The following is a 27,500-nucleotide window of genomic DNA, read 5'->3' as shown; positions in this document are numbered from 1 at the left end:
GTGTGAACAATTATGTAAGTCCAGTATTTAATATCCTCAGAACTACTGCTTTTCCTCCACAGGACCGAAGTGTGATTCAAGATCCGCGCAAACGTTCATCCTGCAAATGTACGTGGAGAGGCACAGCGGGCATCCCAAAGCCCTCTACAAGCACTACACCTGCGCCACGGACACCGACAGCATCCGCGTGGTGTTCAGAGCCGTGAAGGACACGCTGTTCAGGGAGAACCTGGAGAGGTTCAACCTGGAGTAGCAGCTCCAGGACCAGCTCCAGGACCAGCTCCAGGACCAGCTCCCACCCCTCCTGTAACACCTGATGGACATCTGTTCAGATCTTTTATTGAGGAGAACAGATAACCGCACAGTCAGTGATTACTCTGCTGAACTGTTTCCTTCCCGTCTGAACGTCGAGGAAGTGGAACGACAGCCTGCAGGCGTCTCGTCATTGTTTTACGCTGACAAGAAACATGACGCCTAATACTTTGATTTAAAAATACAGCTATTGAAAGCAGGTGTACTTTGTGTTTTAGATGAACTGTATGTGTGTTCATTATCTTCTTGTCACTTTTTACTGACATTAAAACTGGAACGAGGAAACAAAACTGAGCTTTCTGCTCAGAAACGTCTGATCCATACTCATATTCATAATGTCTAACAGGCAGCACTGATTAACCAAAAGCTCTTCGTGAACGCGCCTGCAGCTCCAGGCGCGTTCACACTCACGACCTTTGACCCGAACGAAGGTCACCAGCGTGCTGCGGGTTGATGTCCGTGTTCCTGCTCAGCGGGAAGCCAGGTGAGAACAAGGAGAACAAAGAGAAACTCTCATGTGCTATTGATCTGCAGCAGGTGCTTCTTTACGGGCGGAACTGTTGGTTATGCAGAATATGAAGTTGGCTCATAAACGAGGAAACAGGAAGTGTCAAATATTTGCTTTTGGCGTCGTCGCGTCATTCTCACCAGCTGAGATGAAGCTGTGAATATCACCAGCAGGAAGCTGATTATTGCTTTTATTTTCACCCCGAGGGCTGAAATAATCTGTAATAATAATCATCTGCTAGCTGCGACGTCAGACTCATAAACTGCCAGGATTTAATAGCGCTGCCGAGCAGTGACGTCACGACAGCGGCGCGCGCTCACGCAGAGTGTATTCCCTCCAGCAAGGACACACACACACACACACACACACACACACACACACACACACACACACACACACACACACACACACACAGCGCTGCTGTAGCAGGTGATCGTCCTTATTTGGTAGCGGCTCGGATCACGTGACCACAAAATGGTGGAAGCTGAGAGCAGTTAGTGAGCTGAGCATCTCCACCGAGAGGCTGCGAGGAAAGGAAACAGGGAGCTAGGAAGCACCTCCATGCTCTGAGACCAGAAGGACAGATTCCAGCAGCGGTGAGTAAACGGCTTTTATTCCACGCAGACAAGAAGAAGATCAAGAGATGCGTTCTAGTATTTTTCCTCCCAGACAGGAAGCGAGCGAGGGAGGGAAGGAGGGAGGGAGGGAAGGAGGGAAGGAGGGAAGGAGGGAGGGGCTGCTGCCATCAGCACTGAGATGCTGCTCAGCATCCTCCATGAAGGATGCACATCACGGCTGAGGCTGATTCTATTATTCTGTGGGATCGCGTGTGTGTGTTTGTTCCTCTGTGTGTGTGTGTGTGTGTGTGTGTGTGTGTGTGTGTGTGTGTGTGTGTGTGTGCACACTGTACATGTTCTTGTGAGCCGCCAGCATTACGTCATGTGGACGAGACGCAGCAAGTCCTCTGCTGCAGCTGTGAATACAATCACCTCTTCCTCGCTCTACCTCTTCCTCGTTGTACCTCTTCCTCGCTCTACCTCTTCCTCGCTCTACCTCTTCCTCGTTGTACCTCTTCCTCGTTGTACCTCTTCCTCGCTCTACCTCTTCCTCGCTCTACCTCTTCCTCGTTGTACCTCTTCCTCGCTCTACCTCTTCCTCGCTCTACCTCTTCCTCGTTGTACCTCTTCCTCGTTGTACCTCTTCCTCGTTGTACCTCTTCCTCGCTCTACCTCTTCCTCGTTGTACCTCTTCCTCGTTGTACCTCTTCCTCGCTCTACCTCTTCCTCGCTCTACCTCTTCCTCGTTGTACCTCTTCCTCGCTCTACCTCTTCCTCGCTCTACCTCTTCCTCGTTGTACCTCTTCCTCGCTCTACCTCTTCCTCGCTCTACCTCTTCCTCGTTGTACCTCTTCCTCGCTCTACCTCTTCCTGGCTCCGGAGCGAGCAACAGGAAGGCTGCGTTGTCGTGCAGCATCACACGTGACTCTCTGGATTTGCATCTCTGGCCGTGTGCGCTCATGCGAGCGTCGCTCCGTCTGAATCAGCAGGAAGAGGCAGAGCGGAGTGGTGATGTAACTCTGTTCCCCAGAGGATCCTCCTGCTCTTTGAATAGAGGATTCTTCCCCGGGAGGACGACCTTTAACCTCTCCGTCTTCCTGGCGTCCTCTTCCCTCCCCTCCAGCTGCTGCCTCTGTTCTCAGCTGTGGACACTCGTCAGTGGTATGAAATAGATTATGAATTCAATGCATTCCCTGAGCGACGCTGCAGGTTCAGAGGCTTCACGGGCCGTGATGTCTGGTTATGATATATGACTTTATTTATTGTCCCGTTAGAATCTCCCAACATGAACACACGATCAATGTCCGTGTGGATTGTCGGGTTGGTTTTGTGCAAAGCGTTATATTCATATAATAAGCGTGTGAGTGCTCTCTGGTGGACAAACATCACGATGGAGACGTTTCTAAATGATTTGACGAGTTATGCAATAAACAAATAAACTTCATCCACTTTGTGGAGAAAACAACATTATGAAAGTTTGTTCTGGTGGTGAAGGTTTATGTTACTGAAGTGATTAAACGCTCCATTCAGGAAAAGACATTCAAAATAATCAAAGGAACGCAATATTATCAGCAAGATGCACTTCATAGATATCAAAAGTAGAAGTCATAGTGCAGAATATTATTATTATTATTATTACTACTATTATTACTGCTTAGTAATTATTACTGCTTAGTAATTATTACTTCAATGCTACTGAAAGTAGCATTTTACTGTTAAAGGTAAATAATTTGAAATATTTGATTTGCTGCTGTGAAGTTTAATCTTCCACAATGCATCATTTTCATGTTTCACATGTAAGATCATATTTCCCTCTGAACGGAGTAGAAGTATGAAGAAAAGGAACTCAGTGCAGTAAATAAACTTCACTTCCTCACTAAAACGTCAGCTGAGGATTACAGATTAGATCAGAGATTACAGGTGCTGCTTGACGCCGTCGTCGGGTTTCTCTCATATTTAATAACCCTCGTCTCCTCTCAGGTCCTCGTGGGGATGGACCCGGCACCAGAGAGTAAGATGAGCTCTGAGGGCGGCGAAGGCCGACCAGGTGAGTCGAGGCGGCGCTCGGGACTCGAAGCTAAAGGAAGAGTTTGACCCCTGAAAGATGACGTGGCGGTTCTTACCTTGTTGCAGTCCCGCCGACCTCGCTCCCCCTGCAGGGCGGCGCCAGCCAGAGGAAGAAGCTCGCCGCTCCTCCCATCAGCCTTTCACTGGACCAGAGCGAGGACGACTTGGGGGAGACGCCCGACGACCTGGACATCAACGTGGACGACCTGGACACTCCTGACGAGGGGGATTACCTGGACTACACGGACCATGAGATGGACTGGGAAGGTGAGTCAGGACGGAAGCGCCGGATGGAGCCAGAGGAACTTTAAGAGGACGTATCCTGTGAATGTGAAGGTTCACACCCTTCTGCTCTTTTAAAATGACTCCTTCTGTCTCTGAATTCTTCTGTGGTCACCCTCTGTCAGTTTAAGCCCCTCCCCCAAAAGGCCGGGCTGCTCTGATTGGCTGGCGCCCGTTCAACGTGACGTGAGGGATCCTGCATGAGCTGTGCCTCATGGACCCAGACGTGTTCTGACCCCAGAGGAACCTTCCTGGTTCCTGTCCTTCACCTCCTGTTGCTCTCTTCTGTCTGCAGACCCTCACGCGGCCGGCGGCGGCGGGAAAAGCGAGTCTTACAATCCGATCCCGACGTACAGCGCCGAGGAGGAGCGCCAGGACGGGAAGCTGTGGAGGACGGTGGTCATCGGAGAGCAGGAGCACCGCATCAACATGAAGGTCATCGAGCCCTACATGAGGGTCATCTCCCACGGAGGTGACGCTCACTTCCTGATGTCTGCAGACACTCAGCACCTCCACCGTTGCATTATGGGGCTTAAATGTGACTTGATGAGTTTTTAATTCACAGATAAGTCTCCTAAACAGATGCGAGGATCAAACAGTCCAAGCTAATGCAACGTGTTGCAGTAAAGATGGAAATAAATACAATTACATAAATACATTACATACAATTACATAAATACATTACATACAATTACATAAATACATTACATACAATTACATAAATACATCACATACAATTACATAAATACATTACATACAATTACATAAATACATCACATATAAACATTCTCTATTGACTTTAGAGCCATCGTGGAGGTTGGAAATATGAGGTTCTAATATAACATTATTTCATCTTCAAGTTTAAAGTTGGTGCATTAAAAAGTTCTCAGGTTTTCCTTCAATACTCTACAGCATTGAGTATTAATTGCAATATTGCGTTCTGTTATTATTTTAGGTTAGTGATGCTGGCACAAAGAAACAGAAGTAAACAAACAATTTGATTAAAAAATATCTGGAACTGACGGCATTAATTCAGCAGAATTAATACGGGAATACTTCTTGACTGAGCACCGCCTGCAGCCTGAAACATGACTCCAGAAATACCAGCACATTAGAAAACTCTGAAGTCCGTCACAAGCAGCCATTGTTCTGGAGCTGGCGCCGCCGCGTCTCGGCCGGCGAGGCGGCAGACGGACGTCTCCTCGTCAACACGCCGTCTCTTGGAGGCCGACCAACTGCCGAGTTGCTTCATCAGAGCAGATGAAGCAACGAGCAACACACTGAGGAGCTTCCTCCAGTTTCCTGTTGACAACAACAGGATGAGACGTGACAACAACAGGATGAGACGTGACAACAACGTCTGGACGCGAGTCGCCAACGTCACAGCCTGCGGGCGCAAATAAACCCAACGATGAGAGAACTCTGCACGAAAAGGACGTGTGTGAGTGTGTGTGTGTGTGTGTGTGTGTGTGTGTGTGTGAGAGTGTGTGTGTGTGTGTGCGTGCGTGCGTGCGTGCGTGCGTGCGTGCGTGCGTGCGTGCGTGTGTGTGTTGATGGCGCGCCGCTCAACCAGAGTTAAACACCAATAATGCCAATAATCATAATCTTCATTTAATAATCAATCATTTCAGAAAGTTATTGAACATCTAAAAAATATAATAAATAAATCAAAGGCTGCAAAAACCTCACAATTGTTTGGAAGCTCATTTCCGCCACAAAAAAAAAAATGAGGCCCAAAACAAAACAAAAAGAATTGACTTTTTTTTTTTCGGGGCCTTTTTTCAAGGCCACGAAAAAAAAAAAAAAAAAGGCAATTAATTTTTTTTTCTTTTTTTTTTGTCCAAATTCTTTTTTTTTTTTTTTGAGCCGAATTTTATGTAAAAAAAAAAAAAGGACCAAAAAATAAATAAATACAAAAATTAAGACCAAAAAAAATAAATAAATTAGGCCAAAAAAAAAAATTGCCTTTTTTTTCGTTGACTTGAAAAAAGGCATTTTTTTTTTTTTGGTCCTAATTTATTTTTTTTAGGCGGAAATGGGCTTCCATATATTTATGACTTTTTTAAACAAAAGACAAAAAGAGAACAAAAAGTGCTGCTGTGGGCTGCAAGCTGCTTTTAATGTTTTGTGGTGAAAATGATGTCGGGGTGGTCTTCCATACCTTTCAGTAACAAACACCCGGCGCCAGCGAGCAGTGCGCTTTGTGTGGCGTCAGCTCTGCGTTAAACACCGCTGGAGGAGTTTTCTTTACTGTTTCACCAGCGGCCGCTGAGGAGGAGCTCATCTTCCCATGAGAACACATCTGTCACTGAAAATACAACACACTCTGTCATTTACACAAAAGATGAACGAGTGACACCAAATCTGGTGATGAATGAGTTTGTGAATAAAAGAAATATCAGTGTGAGAGAAAAGGAGCCGGAGATGAACTCAGCAAGAAAGAGCGAAATATGGAAGCAATGAAGTTCTGGAGACTATGCTAATTAAGGCCGAGCTCTCAGCAACAACAGAATCAGTTAACCCTTTGTGTGTTTGTGTGTTTGTGTGTTTGTGTGTTTGTGTGAAGGCTACTACAGCAACGGAGTGAACGCCATCATCGTGTTCGCTGCCTGCTTCCTGCCAGACAGCGACCGAGAGGACTACCATGACATCATGGAGAACCTCTTCCTGTGAGCACACACACACACACACACACACACACACACACACACACACACACACACACACACACACACAGGATTACCATATTTGCTTCTAGTGTTAAAGAACCTCTTGTTGTTGTTGCATGCTAACATGCTAACATTGACATGCTGGCTAACCATGGGCTTGTTAGCATTGGCCTGCTAGCGTACGTGTAGCCTGCAGCAGAGCTGCTGGCGTCGCTGAAGGCTCTTGATGACGCGTCTCTGGTTTCATTTCCAGACCTCTTCCTGTTTGAATCCTTTCAAAGCGAACGGCAGCAGGAGCAGCCTCTGAAGATGCATTTCATCTCTATAAATAGTATTCTGCATGTTCATGCTGCTTTTGAATACTTTACAGTCTGCCCAGGGGGAAGGGCTCCGGCAGAGAGATGAAGTGAAGTGGTGGTCCGGCGTGCTGGACGTCCTCGCCGTGCTGCTGGCGCTGCAGGTCGGGCTCGGCCTGCTGTCGGGAGCCGCAGGCTGCTCTGTGAGATTGAGGAAGCTGGCATATCTGAGGGTCTTGGACAGAAATGAAAGGAGGTAAACCGAAGCGTCTCCTCGCTGGTGCCAGATGGCTTGAGGTCCGAATCCTCGCGAGGAGTTAACTGTCGCTGGGAGGCGATCGGCATGCAGCTCCATGTCGGTGGGAGACGATCACAACGGTCACCAAACAGAGAGGATCAGCACTGTTGATGCCAGCTGGAGGAGGACTTTCAGAAACACAGTCGAAGCCCAAAGTCCTTGAAGAACGAGGCCTCGAGGAAACTAAAGCGGGCTGAGAACACTGTCAGCTGTTCTGAAAGGATGAGACAAAGTTCCTGCTGACCGAGAGGAGCGAGAGCAGCTGGAGGATGAGAAGGAGATAAAATAAAACATGTGGGTTTGACTCACACTATTGGATTTTCAGAAGAAGGTAGAAGTGTGAGCTGCTGTGATGGATGCAAGAGAATGTAAACGGAGGAATTGAAATGACATCAGCTCCTCCATGAAGCAGCATCGGTACCAGTTTCTGAGTTGGTGTTGCAGGCTTCACAGCAGGGTTCATGTTTCTGTCTTGTCCTGCAGGAGGGGAACCAGCGCAGTGGCAGAGACGTGGAGGAGCATTGCTGCCCGTCAGTGAAGACATTTTAACATATTTGTGACAAATCTCCCTCGACTTGGATGTAAACTGCACCTCGACTCGATGGCGGAGGTGCTCATCATACTTGGTCTCATCTCCAGCTGTATTCACATTTTCTGGCCGCGCTCGTGGTCACAATCACGTTTCAGCCGGTCGATCGTCTCTTTGCTTCAGACTGAAACACCTCAACACTCATTACATTCATTTGTGGAGACGTTCACGAATCCCCTGAAGATGAATCCCACCGCGCCGAGTTTACCGGCTTCTCCTGCTTCTTTGTGGCACAACAAGTTGATGTTTGTGGTTCTGAGGGAAATATCAACAACTGTTGGATGGATTGAAATAGTTTCAGACGATCTTCTTCTCTTCCTGATGAAGTGTTATAACTTTGTAATGTCATCATTCATCACCAGAGACCTCATGAGCATCAGTGGAAGCCGGTGAGGCTTCAGGTGTTTACGTGTGTGTGTGTGTGTGTGTGTGTGTGTGTGTGTGTGTGTGTGTGTGTGTGTGTGTGCAGCTATGTGATCAGCACTCTGGAGCTCATGGTGGCAGAGGACTACATGATCGTGTACCTGAATGGAGCCACGCCCCACAGGAGAATGCCCGGCCTCGGTTGGCTGAAGAAATGCTACCAGATGATTGACAGAAGGTTTGATGACATCACGATCTCCTGAGAGACAACGGGGCGGGACTTGCTAACGATGAATGAAAGTGAAACGTGATGCTGTGTTCTCTTCAGGCTCAGGAAGAACTTGAAGTCCTTCATTATTCTCCACCCGTCGTGGTTCATCAGGACCATCCTCGCCGTCACCAAGCCCTTCATCAGGTAAACACAATGCTGTACTGCAGAGATGTTCTAGGGTCGAGTGTTTATTGGAGGAGTGTGTAAACGTGCTGTTCCAGGAGACCAACGGACACTGAAACTGTTAAAACTAAGTTTCTCTTCCTCTGATGCTGCACGCTGCTCTCCCTGTGCGTTGTGTGTCCGTCGTTGACCTTTTGTTAATGTGTGTTGCTCTTGTCGCAGCACCAAGTTCAGCAGTAAGATCAAGTACGTGAACAGTTTGGACGAACTGCACGAGTCCATCCCCATGGACTGCATCCAGATCCCAGAGTGCATCATTAGGTGAGTCTCTGCAGACCCCGAACGCTTCCAACCAACGCAAAGCCTCCGTTGTCTCATGAAAGACTTCACATTCACCTCGTCATCTGACCTCTCACCTCCAGACTGGACAAGGAGCTGAAGGAAGCAGCAGAGAACTCAAAGTAAGCATTGCCTCTCGTCGTGCCGCTGTGCAGCCTCAGCTTCTGCCTCATTCATCACACGTCACATCTCGCTGGATGAGGACCAACTGTGTTTGGCTGCGGCTGCAGTTACAGGAAGCACACGGGGGAAGAAAGTTGCTAAAGATGCTAAATGCGTCGCTTACGTCTCATTTATCACTGCAGAAAAAGAAATGAGCCTTATTGCAGCGTGATGTATGGCTGCGCTGCAGGACCCCCTCTGCTCGCCGTCTGATTCATTGTGCATCGTATCATAAACTGCACATCTTCAAGTTCACAACAATAAATTCTGCTCTAACCACCACTTCATTTCCTTTCATTCAAGAAGGAACAGCTTCTTGCTGGGACTCGACCCGACTGCAGCCAGCAGAACCGAGTAAGTCCTGGAAGACGCTGGACACACACACACACACACACACACACACACACACACTCTGACACGAGGCCATGTTTCTGCACCTACACACACCTTTGTATACATATACACCATGTATATGTGTGTATGTATATGTGTATATATATATATATATATATATGTATATATATATATATATATATACATATATAAATATAAACGCACAGCCTTCTTCACGTCTCCGTGTGCTCTCTTCCCATCAGACCGGACGCCGGCGCTGCCAGCCGCTCCTAAACACACTGATGGAAAGTTACCTCGATGTTCTCAAGTCACTGTTGTATTGTACGAGTGAAGCTGGTGTGTGTGTGTGTGTGTGTGTGTGTGTGTGTGTGTGTGTGTGTGTGTGTGTGTGTGTGTGTGTGTGTGTGTGTGTGTGTGTGTGTGTGTGTGTGTGTATTAGACACTGGAGTTCATCATGAAAACAAACCTGCAGTAGTTCCTGTTGAAGCTCTGCGTTGTGCGACAGCAGCGTTGTTGTTCACGTAGTGTGTAGGAAACAGTGACACGGCAGACGCACACTGCACAACTCCATTTGTAGAGTCTAGTGTTGTAGTTGTGAGCATGAGAAGCAGTGGAGCAATAATATCCCCGTTGCTGGTCACACACTCAGTATTCAGAGAAACTAGCGACTTGTGTGTCAGCGACCGACAACAAAAGCACATTGTGTGCACAAAAACCCTTCTGCCATTAACACAAACCTGTGCCATAGATTACCAACAACTGCTTTAAAACACTCCTGAAGTCTTGTTTTCTGACAAATCACATCTATGAAGCTATCTGAACATCGTAGAGTTAAATAAGGTGTCAGCTGTTAGCTCTGTTAGCGCTGTTAGCTCCGTTAGCACTGTTAGCTCTGTTAGCTCTGTTAGCTCTGTTAGCGCTGTTAGCTCCATTAGCTCACACGTCACCACATCATCTCTTCAGCTTCTCTCGGATCAGTAAGAATAAAACCTCAGTACATTAAAGACGGGATTTCTGTAAAGCACAATATCTTGTGTGTCTACACGCATGTGTGTGTGTGTGTGTGTGTGTGTGTTCGTGCATCAGTGCATGTCCCCTCATAGATATCAGGTCGTCCTTTACCAGGAGTCCTCAGTGTTGTGTTGAGGATGTGCAGACATTATGGATCACTGTTTAGTAATTTAAATAAATGGACTGAAATCTAACCGCCGGCATGGTTCTGTGGTTTCTTGTCTACAAGGTCTAAAAGGTCTAAAAAGGTCTACAAGGTCTAAAAGGTCTAAAGGTCTAAAAAGGTCTAAAAGGTCTAAAAGGTCTAAAAAGGTCTAAAAGGTCTAAAAGGTCTAAAAAGGTCTAAAAGGTCTAAAAGGTCTAAAAAGCTTCGGCTCAGTCTGCATCTTCCTTTTGTTCAAGACTTTATTCAAACAGAACACATTTTCAAATTGAAATGCAAACAACTGGGAATATAGAAACGCTCTCAACTTTAAAATGAAAATTCAACACCACAACAATTAAAGATGAATAAATATGATTAATTAAACTCTCAAAACCAGTAAATCTGTGATAATATTTGTTAAATATGCCATTTGTATCAAACTCCACACAAAGTCAAGCGTCGTTATGTAAAGGTCCATGAGGGAGTTCCTCCTGCAGCTCCTCCTGTGACATTAGACGATAGAAGCAGCTGGTGATCAGCAGAGGATCAGCTGGTCATCAGAGGATCAGCTGGTCAGCAGGAGGAGGATCAGCTGGTGATCAGCAGAGGATCAGCTGGTCAGCAGAGGATCAGCTGGTGATCAGCAGAGGATCAGCTGGTCAGCTGGTGATCAGCTGGTCAGCAGAGGATCAGCTGGTCAGCAGAGGATCAGCTGGTCAGCTGGTGATCAGCTGGTCAGCAGAGGATCAGCTGGTCAGCAGGAGGATCAGCTGGTCAGCAGCAGAGGATCAGCTGGTCATCAGAGGATCAGCTGGTCATCAGAGGATCAGCTGGTCAGCAGCAGGAGGATCAGCTGGTCAGCAGCAGGAGGATCAGCTGGTCAGCAGAGGATCAGCTGGTCAGCAGGAGGATCAGCTGGTCATCAGAGGATCAGCTGGTCATCAGAGGATCAGCTGGTCAGCAGCAGGATCAGCTGGTCATCAGAGGATCAGCTGGTCAGCAGAGGATCAGCTGGTCAGCAGCAGGATCAGCTGGTCATCAGAGGATCAGCTGGTCATTAGAGGATCAGCTGGTCAGCAGAGGATCAGCTGGTCAGCAGCAGGAGGCGTTCAGGTGAAACAAAGATCTTCATCCTTCACCTGAAGGTGTAGCTCTCGTCATCGTACTCCAGCTCGTCCTCGTTGTCCTCGCCCAGCTGTCCGTACCTGAACTTCCTGTACACGGTGCCGTCCTGGCCCATGTACACGATGTCCTCGTCGTCCTCGTCCTCGTCTTCGTCCTCGTCTTCGTCGCTCTTCCTCCCCGAGCGCCGCTCGGCCGCGTCGACCAGCTGAGCCTCCTGGAAGCGACCTCCAGAGGAGGAGCCGTACGACGCCGAGCTGTAGCCGCCGCCCAGCTTCTCGTAGCCGCGGGGCGTGATGTCAGGAGGCGCTCGCTTGGAGCGGGAGCGCCTGACGATGAAGACGACGGCCAGCAGGCCCAGAACCAACAGCACGCTGGAGATGATGAAGGCTGCCGGGCTGCCCCCGGCCTCCTCTTCCTCCTCATTCCTGAACGCTAACCTGGTGCTCAGGACGCACTCTCCTGAAGACACACACATGGAGAGCAGCATGGAGAGCAGCATGGAGAGCAGCATGGAGAGCAGCATGGAGGGCAGCATGGAGAACAGCATGGAGAGCAGCATGAAGAACAGCATTGAGAACAGCATGGAGAGCAGCATGAAGAGCAGCATGAAGAGCAGCATAGAGAGCAGCATGGAGAGCAGCATGGAGGGCAGCATAGAGAGCAGCATTGAGAGCAGCATGAAGAACAGCATTGAGAGCAGCATGGAGAGCAGCATGGAGAGCAGCATTGAGAGCAGCATGGAGAGCAGCATAGAGAGCAGCATGGAGAGCAGCACTGAGAGCAGCATGGAGACCTGAATGCTGCTCTCTGTTTGGGTGGAGTGTCGTCTAAACGAGCACCCAGCTCACATTAACAGCGCGATAAACTCACTGTTCCTGGTAAAATACACATCAAAGTGTCAGGTTGCTACTAATTAAATAAATAAAGATTCATTCAGACTCAACACGCGACTTGAAGATGCAACTCCAGCTCTTTTGCTTCTGCAGAAACTCGTTAATGAAAAGTTGAGATGTGAAGTTAAAGTTTCATCGTTTCCTGTGAAACCAGAGAAGTTGACAGAGTTCATGAGGAGTTGCCCTCCTGCAGCCTCCTGCAGCCTCCTGCAGCCTCCTGCAGCCTCCTGCAGCCTCCTGCAGCCTCCTGCAGCCTCCTGCAGCCTCCTGCAGCCTCCTGCAGCCTCCTGCATCCTACCTCGCGTCTCTGTGCAGTTACAACAGTCCTGCTGCTCGGCTGCGGCCTCCTCCTCCTCTTCCTCCTCCTCCTCCTCCTCCTCCTCTTCCTCATGGCGGCAGCAGAGCAGGCAGCGTCCTCCTTCCTCTAAGATGGCCAGAGGGGGGCACGCCGTGCAGTTGGCTGGTCCCGGCCCGCGACACTCCAGACAGGACCCGTCACAGTCTGCACAGGCGTGGCCCGAATCCTGAAGAGCAGCAAAAGAAACTGCTGTCAACAACAACAACAACAACAACAACAACAACAACAACACGACAGCATCTGAAGCACGACTGACGCTCGGCCTCTGAAACATCTCTCAAGACATCTCAGCTTTAATGAATGAATAATCATCCGCATGACATCTCTCCTGCTGCAGCAACGCGTCGCTTTGCATGAAAACGGACAAAACATTCCAAGTCGGTATTTGAGTGAGGCGAGCGCAGAGGAGGGATTATAAACATATAAATACACACAGGGAATGTTCCTGAAACACAGCACGTGTTACCTGCATGACGGGATACAGGCCTGAGGCGCACATGGACTCACACACGCCGGCTGACAGCAGGAATCCAGAGAAGCACGAGTCGCAGGACCCAGAGTCCCGACCTGCAGACACACGACAGCGTAAAGAGGAAGTCTGCGATCCTCAGGCTTCACCTCAGCATCGTCACGTGTTCCTCTGCAGCAGCCATGAACATGACCCGTCACCACCGTGCAGAGCGACACCGAGGAGCTTTCTGCTGCTGGAAACCTGACTCATGAAAGATGGTTCAGATTTATTCATGAAGATGTTGATCTTGTTTCTTAAGTCCAGATCAGACAAATAGTTCAAGTGTTATTTGTTGCAGGTGAGTGTACATCATGACTGCCTGCAGCAGAAGAGGAAGCCTCTTCCTCTGTCCTACCTGAGCAGGTGCTGCAGCGGGCGTGGCAGGCCTCGCAGGTCCTGTGTGCCGCGTCCAGGTAGAACGCCGGCGGGCAGGCGGGCAGGCAGCGGCCTTCTCGCCGCAGGAAGAGCAGACCAGGAGCGCAGCTCAGGCAGCCGTCGTCCTCGCCGCCGATGCACTCGCTGCAGCTGGCGTCGCACGGCTCGCACGTCCCGGAGCCGGCGTTTCCATAGTGACTGTGAGGAGGTTTTGACAGAGGAGAGTCATCAAACGCTGAGAGGAGTTGTGTTTGCTCCACAGACGGTGATGAGATGGAGCCCTTCATCGAGAGAGGAGACTCTCCGGTCCTGCATGCGTTCATCCCCACGCTTCACAGGAATGAATAACCATGAGGAGCCTTCCTGTCTCTCTTCTTTCCTCTGGACCATTTAACTGCGCCTCGATTTAACGGCACATTAACTTAACTCTCAATCGCCGCACCCCAAATAAAATAAAGTCTAATTAGCATTTCACAGGCCACACGAAGGCTATTTAAATCTCAAGCTAAATTAGCTTCTTTCCCCAAACTGCAGCTGCGTCCAGCCGACTGCGGCCGAGCGACCGGTCAGTTATTCATGACAACACGCGCGAGCTTCACGTGCCGGACGGCGAGCGCGTTACACCACCTGTGCCTGCAGGTCTCCACGCACTCCTTGCCCTCCCGAAACAGGTGGACCTTACAGGCCAGACACTCGTGGCTGTGCTTTCCAACGCAGGCCTGGCAGGAAGGATGGCACGGGTCACACCGGCCCGACGCCTCGAAGTGGCCCGCCGGGCATCCGTCCACACAGGTGCCATCTGGAGCAACAGACACACACGTGACCACAGGGACACACACACACACACACACCAGAGGACACACAGGGCGGGGCTCACTGAGCAGCAGGTGTCTCTGGCTGCAGCTCAGGCAGCGAGCGCTGCCGGCGCCGGAGCACCGGAGGCAGTATTTGTGACACGGCCGGCATTCCCCGTCCTGGTCTGCGTACTGACGCGGCGAGCAGGCGCCGGACGCACAGCGGCCGCCGGCCTGCAGCCGCCAGCCGTCTCTGCAGCTGCTGCAGGAGCGAGCACCAGCGCAGCTGAAGCAGGACGCATCGCAGTCTGGAAGTGACAAGGAGACGAGGAGAAGGATTATCATCACGCGGCAGACATCAGATGCATCTGATGCTCATTTGTATTGTTCATTTCTTCTGGAGTGAAAATATCTGTTTGGATTTCCACTCGTTGGCTTGTGGAAGAGTGATTTGTGAAAACATTTCCTGTTTTTACTCGAGATGAAAACAAACAGAAGCAGAATCTTCTGGGTGAACAACATCTCCCCGCGAGAAGCATCCTGTGCTTCTGAACAACAGAACCAGGCTGCGTCTTCCTCTCGGGACCGTCTTCGTCATCGCTGTTCACTCTTCAAAGTTTGACAGCTGCCTGTTAAGCGACTGAAGAAGCGTTGCTATTTCAGTCTGAGCTAAAGTCAGAAAGAAGAGAGCTGAGGAACGCGTGAAGGACGCGCGACAGACAGTAAACGTTTGAGGAAATAAACTTTCAGGAGAAACAGAGCGTCTCTGACTTTGTCACCGGAGTTTTGAAGGTAACACAACAAGTGGAACAACGTGAAGCCCGCAACTCTGGAGCTGCTCGTGTCGTACCTTCACACGCTCCCGTCACGGCGTCTCTGTACGTGTGGGCGGGGCATGCCGCCAGACACGCCCCCATGTGCAGCCTGGCCTCGGGGTCCGCGCAGGCGTCGCAGTCGTCGCCGTTCGGGCCGTCGCACAAAGCGCAGTCGGGGTGGCAGGACAGACACGCACGCCGCTCGCCGTCCTCAAAGAAGCCGGCGGGACAGTCGCGGCCGCACTGCCCCTGCAGCAGGAAGTGGAACTCCTCGCAGGCTGCAGAGAAAACAGCTTTCAGCAACAAGAACTCAGTGCAAGTGAGTGAAACCACACTGAGACCTCAAGACCTGCAGAGAGCAACAAGAGGAAGAAGAGTCCTCTCTACGAGACCTGAACCAGCGACGAGTCAAACGATGTCATTGTGACGCTCGACTGTAAACAGCAGATGGAATAAAATGTCTGGCAGTGTCGTTCTGCAGGACGCATTCAGTGGAGAACGAGACGACGAGTTACAAGAAGTCTGAGAAAGATTAGCATCGCTAAAGCTCATTTTACCTTGTCAGCATGCTAACGTTAGCCAATTAGCACGAAATGCAAAATACAGCTGAGGCTGTTGGGATTGAATCTACCATGAGTTACCATGTCTGTCTGTCCATCCATCCATCCATCCAGCTGACTGAGTCATGTGACTCGCGTGGCTGAAGATAACCAACACCAGAAGTGACATCATGACTGAATGAGCTCATCTCAACGCGTCCTCGTCTTCAGTACCTGAGCACCGCCCGGCAGCGCTGCAGCGCTGGCAGGCGGCGGGGCAGCGCCTGCACTCGCCGTCCTGCAGGCGGTGGGCAGCAGGACACTCCTGCACACACTGCTGCTCGTGGAGGAGGAGGGCGCCTTCGCAGCTCAGGCAGCGGGTGGCGTTCTTCTCACAGGAGGCGCAGCCGGGCGCACAGCTGCGACACGTGTGGCCTGCAGGGAAACCCCTGAGGGACGCCAGACCACGTCAGGAGACGCACACACACGATGCACACACGAGACGCACACAGGAGACGCACACACAGGAGACGCACACACACAAGATGCAGACAGGAGACGCACACACAGGAGACGCACACACAGGAGATGCACACAGGAGACGCACACACAGGAGACGCACACAGGAGACGCACACACAGGAGACGCACACACAGGAGACGCACACACACGAGACGCACACACAGGAGACGCACACACACCAGACGCACACACAAGATGCACACACACCAGACGCACACACAAGACGCACACACAAGATGCACACACGAGACGCACACACACCAGATGCACACACAAGACGCACACACAGGAGATGCACACACAGGAGACGCACACACAGGAGACGCACACACAGGAGACGCACACACACCAGACGCACACACAGGAGACGCACACACAGGAGACGCACACAGGAGACGCACACACACCAGACGCACACACAGGAGACGCACACACAGGAGACGCACACACACAAGACGCACACACAGGAGATGCACACACAGGAGACGCACACACAGGAGACGCACACACAGGAGACGCACACACACCAGACGCACACACAGGAGACGCACACACACCAGACGCACACAGGAGACGCACACACAGGAGACGCACACACGGGAGACGCACACACGGGAGACGCACACACGGGAGACGCACACACGGGAGACGCACACACGGGAGACGCACACACGGGAGACGCACACACAGGAGACGCACACACAGGAGACGCACACACAGGAGACGCACACACACGAGACGCACACACAGGAGACGCACACACAGGAGACGCACACACAGGAGACGCTACGCTCATTCAGCACACTCAGTTCAAGCAGCGGCATTCACTTGAACTCATACAACAACAATGTACTTACCTGCTTTTAAGTCTCTTAGTTTATTGAAAAACTATCTATAAATAACAGAACATGCCGTCGTAGCTGTTGTGCTGCTGTAGTGAACGAAGGCCTTCACACTTCTTATGCTTCATCGTCCTGAGCTACCTGAGCTACCTGAGCTACCTGAGCTACTTCAGCTGACACACTAAGCTGCTGGTCGTAAAATAGAAATGAAGCGCTCATGACCAAAAGGTTCAAATCTGCGTGCTAGTGGATGCTTCGAGGACGTCTTCAGCGAGGACGACATATCCCCTCCAGCTCAAGGACGTCAGGATTTAATGGCACATGAACGTCTGGTGGGGATGTCAGGATCAAACATCTGCTGCCTCGATGTTTGAGCCTCCAACATCTGACCTGACGTTCAAACCAGGTGATTTGGTTAAATCCCTATTTCCTGAGGAGAATAGTTCATGTCCAGATGAGCTGAACACCGTCATGCATGTAGAAAGCATGTGAAGGCGTGCATAGCGAGTGCATGCTACAGGATTGACCTCTGACCTCACACAGCGCTGCACGCAGCGTCCGGCCTGCAGGAACAGAGGCGCTCTGCTGGCGCTCTGGCAGCGCGTGCAGCGCTCGGCGTCCACACACTGCGCGCAGCCCGGAGCGCAGGCCGCGCACACGCCGGCCGCCCGGCCGCCAAAGAAACCCTCCGGACACGTCGACACACAAGTTCCCTGTGCGGTCAGAAAGGTCCCTGGAGGAGGAAGAGGAGGAGGAAGAGGAGGAAACATCAATACTGCAAAGTGGATTCATATGTTGTGGTGGAACCCAGCACGCAAACATCTGGACGTGACCGACGGACCTTCTGGACATGATGTGCACTGGTGCTCCTCTCCTCCAGAGCAGGACGCACACGCCGGGTGGCAACCCTCACACTCTGCGTCACCTGACGGGCAACAGGGCAATGTTGTCAGCAACTTGCACGACAGAAGTTGCTCTAGTGGGAGATTTTGGGACATTCAGTGTTCTGCCTCCTGGTCTCAGAGGTCGATGGAAATAGCTTCTCTAAAGATGGAGCTAGAGCCAGCAGGTGATTAGCGACGGTAGCTTAGCATAAACATTGGAAGCAGGTGGGAACAACTTTTATTTGGGAATCTGCCAACAACAACAACAACAACAAAATGTGTGTAATCCGTCCTGTTTTATGTCACATTTGTGTTATTTTCTACACCTCAGAGTCACAGACGTGTGAAGATGACGAGTTGTAACGTCCACGAGTCCAACCTTCAACTTTGAGCAGAACGAGCGCTGGCTCATTTCATTGTGCTAAGCTAACTCACCTGCTAGCTAGCTTCATATCTAGTGCATGTTTCTCAAAATGACAACGGAAGAGCTGAACTCCTCTGGTGTGTGTGTGTGTGTGTGTGTGTGTGTGTGTGTGTGTGTGTGTGTGTGTGTGTGTGTGTGTGTGTGTGTGTGGCTTTAATGAATTTAAGGTATCTGGCGGCTCGTCGCCGAGTCACATTTTATTATTTTATTATTATTTATCTTCTCTCCGGCCTGAGGACCTTCCTGATGGAGCGCCGGCTCAGCGGTGTGAGTCTCACCGCTCAGGAAGCTGTGGGCGGGGCAGCGCTCGTGGGCAGAGACGCATTCTCCGCCCACGAGCGTCTTCCCTTCCTGGCAGGACAGGCAGTCGTCCGGCCGCGCGCCGCCGCACGCCGCGCACGCCGCGTCACACGCCTCGCAGTCGTTGGTGTCTTCGTCTCCGTAGAAGCCGTCAGGACACGTCGACACACATCTTCCTTCTGGAAAAAAGAGGTTTCATCGGTTTATGATTGTTTCAGTTACTCGTACTCTAAAGAGAAATAATAATATTAATATTAATAAGCTCTTAAAAAAACAACTGTGATCAAAACCAACTTGAGTTGGGAACCAGATGTTTGTTTGGTCATCTGATCCTGTTTGAAATGAAAACAGACTTCAGCAGAATCTGGTTCCACAGATTCAACATTTGTTCTCCTCAGTTCTTCCTCCGGCACCGAGCAGCGTCACGGCCGCTCGTCTGGACCGACCAGTACCTGACAGGACGAGCTGGTCTCACACCAGTACCTGACAGGAAGAGCTGGTCTCACACCAGTACCTGACAGGAAGAGCTGGTCTCACACCAGTACCTGACAGGAAGTGGTCCGTCTCACACCAGTACCTGACAGGAAGAGCTGGTCTCACACCAGTACCTGACAGGAAGAGGTCCGTCTCACACCAGTACCTGACAGGAAGAACTGGTCTCACACCAGTACCTGACAGGAAGAGGTCCGTCTCACACCAGTACCTGACAGGAAGAGCTGGTCTCACACCAGTACCTGACAGGAAGAGGTCCGTCTCACACCAGTACCTGACAGGAAGAGCTGGTCTCACACCAGTACCTGACAGGAAGAGGTCCGTTTCACACCAGTACCTGACAGGAAGAGGTCCGTTTCACACCAGTACCTGACAGGAAGAGGTCCGTCTCACACCAGTACCTGACAGGAAGAGGTCCGTCTCACACCAGTACCTGACAGGAAGAGCTGGTCGCACACCAGTACCTGACAGGAAGAGCTGGTCTCACACCAGTACCTGACAGGAAGAGCTGGTCTCACACCAGTACCTGACAGGAAGAGCTGGTCTCACACCAGTACCTGACAGGAAGAGCTGGTCTCACACCAGTACCTGACAGGAAGAGGTCCGTCTCACACCAGTACCTGACAGGAAGAGCTGGTCTCACACCAGTACCTGACAGGAAGAGCTGGTCTCACACCAGTACCTGACAGGAAGAGCTGGTCTCACACCAGTACCTGACAGGAAGAGCTGGTCTCACACCAGTACCTGACAGGAAGAGGTCCGTCTCACACCAGTACCTGACAGGAAGTGGTCTGTTTCACACCAGTACCTGACAGGAAGAGCTGGTCTCACACCAGTACCTGACAGGAAGAGGTCCGTCTCACACCAGTACCTGACAGGAAGAGGTCCGTCTCACACCAGTACCTGACAGGAAGTGGTCTGTTTCACACCAGTACCTGACAGGAAGAGCTGGTCTCACACCAGTACCTGACAGGAAGTGGTCTGTTTCACACCAGTACCTGACAGGAAGAGGTCCGTCTCACACCAGTACCTGACAGGAAGAGGTCCGTCTCACACCAGTACCTGACAGGAAGAGCTGGTCTCACACCAGTACCTGACAGGAAGAGGTCCGTTTCACACCAGTACCTGACAGGAAGAGGTCCGTTTCACACCAGTACCTGACAGGAAGAGGTCCGTCTCACACCAGTACCTGACAGGAAGAGGTCCGTCTCACACCAGTACCTGACAGGAAGAGCTGGTCGCACACCAGTACCTGACAGGAAGAGCTGGTCTCACACCAGTACCTGACAGGAAGAGCTGGTCTCACACCAGTACCTGACAGGAAGAGCTGGTCTCACACCAGTACCTGACAGGAAGAGGTCCGTCTCACACCAGTACCTGACAGGAAGTGGTCTGTTTCACACCAGTACCTGACAGGAAGAGCTGGTCTCACACCAGTACCTGACAGGAAGAGGTCCGTCTCACACCAGTACCTGACAGGAAGAGGTCCGTCTCACACCAGTACCTGACAGGAAGTGGTCTGTTTCACACCAGTACCTGACAGGAAGAGCTGGTCTCACACCAGTACCTGACAGGAAGAGGTCCGTCTCACACCAGTACCTGACAGGAAGAGGTCCGTCTCACACCAGTACCTGACAGGAAGTGGTCTGTTTCACACCAGTACCTGACAGGAAGAGGTCCGTCTCACACCAGTACCTGACAGGAAGTGGTCTGTTTCACACCAGTACCTGACAGGAAGAGGTCCGTCTCACACCAGTACCTGACAGGAAGTGGTCTGTTTCACACCAGTACCTGACAGGAAGAGGTCCGTCTCACACCAGTAGCACTCGTGTTCGTCGCAGCTCACGCAGTTCTCCTCACAGGGAACGCAGCTCATCTCCTCGGCCACGATGAACGTCTTGGCCGGGCAGTTTTTGTAGCAGCCGTCCTGAAAACTGATAAGAAAAGCTGCGTCTGGATCTGTGGTTTCCACACACACACACACACACACACACACACACACACACACACACACAGAGCAAGAAAGGTCTCTTTTCATTGGAGCATGCCAGTGGAGTGACAGGCTGAGCTGCATCACAGGCAGCAGCAGGAGCTCAGCCTCACCTGTAGAAGCCCTCGGTGCAGGACAGGCAGTGCTTGGGGTTATCTGTAGGAAGCAGACACAAGCTCAAACAGGAACCACCAGGAGGAACCTTCAACACACAGGAGGAACGCTGCGCCTCCTTCAGACAGAAAACTTTTAGTGCTGCGAGCGAGCGCTGACTTACACAAGACGCACTTCCTGCAGCCCTCCTCGCAGGCCATGCAGTCGTCATAGTCTGGATCCTCCACCTCTCCTGGGAGGAGACACAGAACGGTTGAGAAAGGAAAAGACGGCGCTCTTCAGGGTCATCTTTCAACTGTCGGACGGCGCCGTGAGGACGGCGTCTCGTGACCTCGTGACCTCGTGCACCTTCTCCACACTCCAGCTTGGTGCACACGCCGCTGGACAGGAAGTAGGAGGCGTTGCACTGGAGGCAGCGAGCGGCGCCGGAGCAGCGCCGGCATTGGGCCGAGCAGCGCCGGCAGCTGCTCTGCTCGGTGTGGTAGAAGGCCTCGGGGCAGGCGTCCAGACAGCGGCCCGCGAGCAGGTACCGCTGCTGCCCGAACTTATCTGGAGAGTTCCAGAACATCACAGGTGAACAATATGTGGAACTGGACTCTGCTCACACGCTAACACGCTAGCACGCTACACGCTAGCACGCTCCACCACACGTAATACATACATGCTAACACGCTAACAGGCTATACGCTAACACGCTAGCACGCTACACCACACGTAATACGATACACGCTAACACGCTAACAGGCTACACGCTAACACGCTACACCACACGTAATACGCTAACACGCTAACAGGCTATACGCTAACACGCTAGCACGCTACACCACACGTAATACGATACACGCTAACACGCTAACAGGCTACACGCTAACATGCTAGCACGCTACACCACACGTAATACGATACACGCTAACACGCTAACAGGCTACACGCTAACACGCTAGCACGCTACACCACACGTAATACGCTACACGCTAACAGGCTACACGCAGCGCCAGGTGCTCCAGTCCTCACCTGTGTCACAGCTGGTGCAGTTGGCCGGCTTGCCGTCCTCACAGGTGGAACAGGTGTGGTCACACAGGTGACACTGGCCACCTGACTCGTACTTGCCCTTCTCACAGTCCAGCTGGCAGCGACCGGCGTCCAGAACGCTGCAGAACAGACACCAGACACTAGTTTACTGCTACTGGGAGCAGAGCATGTCTGTTACTGGGAGCAGAGCATGGCTGTTACTGGGAGCAGAGCATGGCTGTTACTGGGAGCAGAGCATGGCTGTTACTGGGAGCAGAGCATGGCTGTTACTGGGAGCAGAGCATGGCTGTTACTGGGAGCAGAGCATGGCTGTTACTGGGAGCAGAGCATGGCTGTTACTGGGAGCAGAGCATGGCTGTTACTGGGAGCAGAGCATGGCTGTTACTGGGAGCAGACCGATGGTTGTTACTGGGAGCAGACCGATGGTTGTTACTGGGAGCAGAGGGATGGTTGTTACTGGGAGCAGAGGGATGGTTGTTACTGGGAGCAGAGGGATGGTTGTTACTGGGAGCAGAGGGATGGTTGTTACTGGGAGCAGAGGGATGGCTGTTACTGGGAGCAGAGGGATGGTTGTTACTGGGAGCAGAGGGATGGTTGTTACTGGGAGCAGAGGGATGGTTGTTACTGGGAGCAGAGGGATGGTTGTTACTGGGAGCAGAGGGATGGTTGTTACTGGGAGCAGAGGGATGTTTGGATGCTGATGATTTGAAAACAGATACCTGATATTCGGTCAGCAACAGTAACTCTGTATAGAGGGAATCAGTCTTCTGTCAAACATTGTTAATTGGTTGATGAATCAAAAAGCAACAGACCACAGATAACACACTATGAGTTATTCATATTCAATATTTCTTCACCCCAATTACCCAATAAAGTTTAAAAAAGGAGAAACTGTATAAGTCTCACGTTGACATCTTCAAATAACTTGTTTGTTTGAGCAAAACTTAAAAACCTAAAGAGTTTTTTTTGCCTCTTTCTCGTTTGTCGGACTCATTTTGTTTGAAAAAGTGTCTGAAACGATAAATTAATTATGGTAATAGTTGCTAATTGTTCTTTGACTCGTCCGTGAAGTGACTGATTCTCAGACGTGTTGTCAACGTCTGGCTTCATAACATCACGGCGCGTCAGCAACGACCCGTCCTCTAGCTTCTGTTCTTTGGTCGTCGTGTTCTCATGAATTTGTTGAACGCACCGTGCAGCCGAGCAGCTGATGCAGTCGTCGCTCTGCGGCCCCGTGCACGTCACACACGTTGCGTCACATGCGCGGCAGCGCCCGTCACCGCCGTGGAACTCTCCTATTGGACGAGAGAGAACAGCTCGTTAGCGCTAAAGATGAATAATCTGATGCTGAGAGAGCAAAGGATGGAATCTACTGACACGCTGCCTCTTTATTACAAACAACATGACGACTTATGGTTGATGACACATAAATATATACAAATAAACTAACAGATCCATTAATGAGCTTTTACAGTCCCATCAAACATTACCAGCTGTTTCCAGTTCATAGAACATCTTTGATGAAGTAATAAGAACTAAATGTGTTGCGGAGGAGGAGGAAGAGGAGGAGAAGGAGGAGGAAGAGGAAGATGGCCGACTGACCGTCTGTGCACACGCTGCTCACGACACACACTCCCTCCTGCAGGCTGCGGCCGCCGGAGCAGCTGCTGCAGTTCCCCCGACTCGACCCCACGCAGGTGAGACAGCTGGCGTCACACCTGAGGAGGAGACACCGAGCGTGAACACACACACACACACACACACACACACACACACACACACACACACACACACAGACCACAAAACACACACGGAGAGAGAAACACACTACACCCATACTGGCACACAGCTAAAAACAACACGAACATGAGCAGAACACACACACACACACACACACACACAGAAGCCAGCCAGCAGAAGAAGGCTGCTGTCAGCAGATAAGCAAACCACACACACCTGAACACACACCTGAACACACACCAGTGCCTCACCTCCCACATGTGCGTTGCCCGTCGGCCGTCTCTGGACTCGGCTCGGCGGCGTAGAAGCCGGCGCTGCAGGAGGACACACACCTCCACTCCTCCATCAGGAAGCCTTCTGCACAGCTGTTGCACGCCGCCACACCTGCGCCTGATGTTCACAATGGAGACGACACACACACACACGCACACACGCACACACACACACACACACACACTCAGCACGGCCTCTCCTCATGTATTTGAGGGCCATTCAGAGCGGTGTGTGACTCGTGAGCTCTCACCTGCACAGGTAGCGCAGGCCTCGTGGCAGCGCTCACACGCTCCGTCCTGCTCGTCCAGGTAGAATCCTGTCGAGCAGCTGCGCTGGCAGCGAGTCCCCTGCAGGCTGCAGAGAGCAGAGAGCACGCGGCGCCCACAGCCAATCAGGTGACAGCGTGAACGACTCATGACCTGCGTCACCGCACGCCGGAGGCGTCGAGCTCAACTACGTGCTGAACTGGACACGAGTTTGTTTTCTTGTGATCAGACTAAAAGATGATAATCCAAATCTATTTAGATTATCATCGGAGAGCGAACACGGAAGTAAAACACATTTCATTATGAGGTGAAGTCGCTCTTCCTGCAGCGTGTCGGTGCACAGAGAGCAGCAGCTGGAGGAGAAGACGTTTGAGAGCAGTTCATCCCACCGGAGGTTCCTCTCACCTGGTGTCCGGTCTGCACTGCCTGCAGATGCTGAAGGACGTGCACGTCAAGCAGTTCTCACTGCACCTCCTGCACATGTTGGCATCTGTGGGGAAATCAAACACATGGACCGCATGGAGCTCACGTCACAGCGTCGCACTCGCAGCCCTCAACTGCAGTGACGTCACCTCTTCCTCAGCGGCTCACGTGTCTCTAAACGTCTCTTTGTGAGCTCCGCCTCCTTGAAGCTGGAGCGCCTTCCTGCCGCACGGTTGAGTTTAACCACAACACCATGTTCACAAAGCAGGCGTAAGGCCAGGAACCCACCGTGGTCGAGGTACTCGTCCTCCCCGCAGGCGGCCGTGCAGGTGCCGCTCCGCTCGGTCAGGTGGTGACCGGGCCGACAGGAAGTGCACTGGTCACTGCGACTTCCTGTGCAGCTCTCGCAGGACGAGAAGCACCTCTTGCAGCGCCGGCGGTCGCCCCAGAATCCCGGCGGACACTCGGACACACACAACCTGTTGGACGGACGCGTGTTCACCATCGTAACGTATGAACACATGAACTTCATGACGGCATCGTATTTCATGTGCAATGCGTGTTCGGCGTGTGTTCTGCAGCATCACAAACGGCTGCGCTCCGGATCATCAAACTGTCCGTGCCGACCTTGTGCTGTTCTTGAACTTGAGGAAGAAGTGTGAACACGTGACGCAGCGCTGCGGGCCGCGCCCCTCGCAGCCGTCCTCGCTGCATTCTGCATCACAAGGTCCTGAAGGGCGAAGACTCAAAGTCACCGAGGACAACACAGAGCACGCCGTCTGGGATGCTGACACACTGAAGGGTTCAGTTTAACTTAACCTGAACCAACACAAACAACGCAAACAACACAAACCAACACAAACACAAAACAACGCCCTGCTGCCGTCAGGAGGACCGACTCACCGCTGTACTCCTCAGCGGCGTCGCTGTCCGTGGACGTCTGAGCCGACCCGGCTGCTCGCTCATGGCGCCTGCGGTCCGGCCGGCGCTCAGTGCCGTAAAGCAGCAGAGAGCACGCCTTCAGGAACCCTGGGAAGAGGAAGAGGAAGAGGAAGAGGAACAGGAACAGGAAGAGGAACGGGAAGAGGAAGAGGAAGAGAGCGAGGTGAGGCCGCTCCTCTGGAGGCGTCTTCAATGTTTCTGTCACAAGACAGCGATGAAGAGGAGCAGACCTGGTTCAGCGTGGTCTCTCCTCTGAGACGAAGCATCCTGGATGGTCAGAGTCCATTCCCCCGCCGCCCGCTCGCCCCAGCTGTGAGTCGTCATGAAGTCCCAGTCGGAGAATCCCTCGGTGGAGTCGTCCAGAGGCCTAAACCATGAAACCATCAGTCTAGCTGCTAAATATGCTGCTATGCTACTGCTAAACATGCTGCTAAACATGCTGCTATGCTACTGCTAAACATGCTGCTAAACATGCTGCTATGCTGCTAAACATGCTGCTATGCTACTGCTAAACATGCTGCTAAACATGCTGCTATGCTGCTAAACATGCTGCTATGCTACTGCTAAACATGCTGCTAAACATGCTGCTATGCTACTGCTAAACATGCTGCTATGCTGCTAAACATGCTGCTGGTGCTGATGCGGACACGTCGGTACTACGACCTCTTCTGCACTCATTGTAGAGATATATTATAAAAGAATTGAATAGTGCAACATAAAAAGAGAACTGTACATATTTACTGTTCCTCTAAACGTGCTTTCACCCTTTAACCCTTTCACCCTTTCACCCGTTCACCCTTCAACCCGTTCACCCTTGAAGCAGAGTGATCACCAGCTGAGTGTCTTCCTGCAGCGAGCTGCACTTTAAGTAAAGATCTGCGTATCACTGAAAATATACAGAAAATCATTTTGGCTGCAAGTTTCTTCGTCTCCGGTTCCCTGAAACTGCTCAAGAGCTCGACTCCTGCAGCGCTACAGGAGCGTTTGCTAAATTAACCCCCAACAGCACGAGGTGCCAACAGGAAGAGTTCTGCTGCACTCAGATGACGCTCACAGAGTCCTGCAGGGGGCGCTGCAGGCAGCGAGGGAGGAGACGTCTCGTTACCTGTTGGCGAGCAGCTGCGACACGGTGCCCGAGGGCGACGCCAGGGCGATGGAGAGGTCGCCGCGGCGCCTGTGAGCGATGGCGAGGCGGACGACGACGTGCTCCACGTGGACGACGCGCCGCGACGGCTCGCCGGAGCAGCCCGAGCTCACGAACACCGACGTCAGCGACGAGCCGGGAAGAATAGTTCTGATGCGAGACGAGAGGAACAGAACAAAAGACCCTCTGACGAGAAGAAGAGGACACGACTCAAAGTGAAAATGACAAGGAAAGACATGTGAAGTGAGACAGAGATGAAGTGATGAGAGGTGAAGCAGCTGCAGGTGAAGCAGCTGCAGGTGAAGCAGGTGAAGCAGGTGAAGCAGCTGCAGGTGAAGCAGGTGAAGCAGCTGCAG

General features: G+C 51.6%; 3 protein-coding genes across 7 annotated transcripts in view; 2 read left to right on the top strand and 1 right to left on the bottom strand.

Moving 5' to 3' along the window:
• Positions 1-253, top strand: part of LOC137784286 (guanine nucleotide-binding protein subunit alpha-14-like) — a 2,345-nt gene extending 2,092 nt beyond the window's left edge. The window contains exon 6 of the mRNA XM_068574830.1: positions 63-253. Within this exon, the coding sequence (XP_068430931.1) occupies positions 63-253 (191 nt within the window). The remainder of the gene's footprint in view (positions 1-62) is intronic.
• Positions 254-1,259: 1,006 nt separating this feature from the next.
• On the top strand, positions 1,260-9,638 carry prune2 (prune homolog 2 with BCH domain). 5 transcript variants are annotated; one of them, XM_068573525.1, is made up of 12 exons: positions 1,260-1,416; positions 2,367-2,538; positions 3,358-3,424; positions 3,511-3,711; positions 4,022-4,198; positions 6,293-6,395; positions 8,048-8,179; positions 8,270-8,356; positions 8,558-8,656; positions 8,758-8,796; positions 9,140-9,190; positions 9,433-9,638. In XM_068573525.1, exons 3-12 carry the CDS (start codon positions 3,370-3,372, stop codon positions 9,461-9,463), a joined length of 975 nt encoding a protein of 324 aa, XP_068429626.1. In that variant the 5' UTR covers positions 1,260-1,416; positions 2,367-2,538; positions 3,358-3,369; the 3' UTR covers positions 9,464-9,638. The 5 variants fall into 5 exon arrangements, with proteins under 5 accessions (XP_068429626.1, XP_068429622.1, XP_068429625.1 ...); XM_068573521.1 differs by lacking the exon at positions 2,367-2,538; XM_068573524.1 differs by having other exon boundaries at positions 2,408-3,424.
• A 1,814-nt stretch (positions 9,639-11,452) lies between these two features.
• Positions 11,453-27,500, bottom strand: part of LOC137783900 (proprotein convertase subtilisin/kexin type 5-like) — a gene marked incomplete at its 5' end in the record, with an annotated part of 22,284 nt that continues 6,236 nt past the window's right edge. Inside the window, 26 exons of the mRNA XM_068574245.1 lie at positions 11,453-11,930; positions 12,663-12,888; positions 13,189-13,289; positions 13,589-13,806; positions 14,236-14,407; positions 14,486-14,710; positions 15,253-15,495; positions 15,991-16,205; positions 17,655-17,853; positions 17,962-18,045; positions 18,707-18,907; positions 21,012-21,154; positions 21,324-21,366; positions 21,488-21,556; positions 21,673-21,873; positions 22,339-22,475; positions 23,549-23,651; positions 23,959-24,074; positions 24,348-24,486; positions 24,620-24,723; positions 25,041-25,125; positions 25,347-25,537; positions 25,686-25,788; positions 25,962-26,087; positions 26,231-26,367; positions 27,106-27,294. Of these exons, the coding sequence (XP_068430346.1) occupies positions 11,482-11,930; positions 12,663-12,888; positions 13,189-13,289; positions 13,589-13,806; positions 14,236-14,407; positions 14,486-14,710; positions 15,253-15,495; positions 15,991-16,205; positions 17,655-17,853; positions 17,962-18,045; positions 18,707-18,907; positions 21,012-21,154; positions 21,324-21,366; positions 21,488-21,556; positions 21,673-21,873; positions 22,339-22,475; positions 23,549-23,651; positions 23,959-24,074; positions 24,348-24,486; positions 24,620-24,723; positions 25,041-25,125; positions 25,347-25,537; positions 25,686-25,788; positions 25,962-26,087; positions 26,231-26,367; positions 27,106-27,294 (4,219 nt within the window). The remainder of the gene's footprint in view (positions 11,931-12,662; positions 12,889-13,188; positions 13,290-13,588; positions 13,807-14,235; positions 14,408-14,485; positions 14,711-15,252; positions 15,496-15,990; positions 16,206-17,654; positions 17,854-17,961; positions 18,046-18,706; positions 18,908-21,011; positions 21,155-21,323; positions 21,367-21,487; positions 21,557-21,672; positions 21,874-22,338; positions 22,476-23,548; positions 23,652-23,958; positions 24,075-24,347; positions 24,487-24,619; positions 24,724-25,040; positions 25,126-25,346; positions 25,538-25,685; positions 25,789-25,961; positions 26,088-26,230; positions 26,368-27,105; positions 27,295-27,500) is intronic.

Source organism: Clinocottus analis, unplaced genomic scaffold (assembly GCF_023055335.1).
Source record: "Clinocottus analis isolate CAN_PGR_092001 unplaced genomic scaffold, fCliAna1.0.p SCAF_13, whole genome shotgun sequence".
Classification (NCBI taxonomy): domain Eukaryota; kingdom Metazoa; phylum Chordata; class Actinopteri; order Perciformes; family Cottidae; genus Clinocottus; species Clinocottus analis.
The sequence above is the reverse complement of the archived record's forward strand: the minus strand, read 5'-3'. Positions and strand labels throughout refer to the sequence as shown.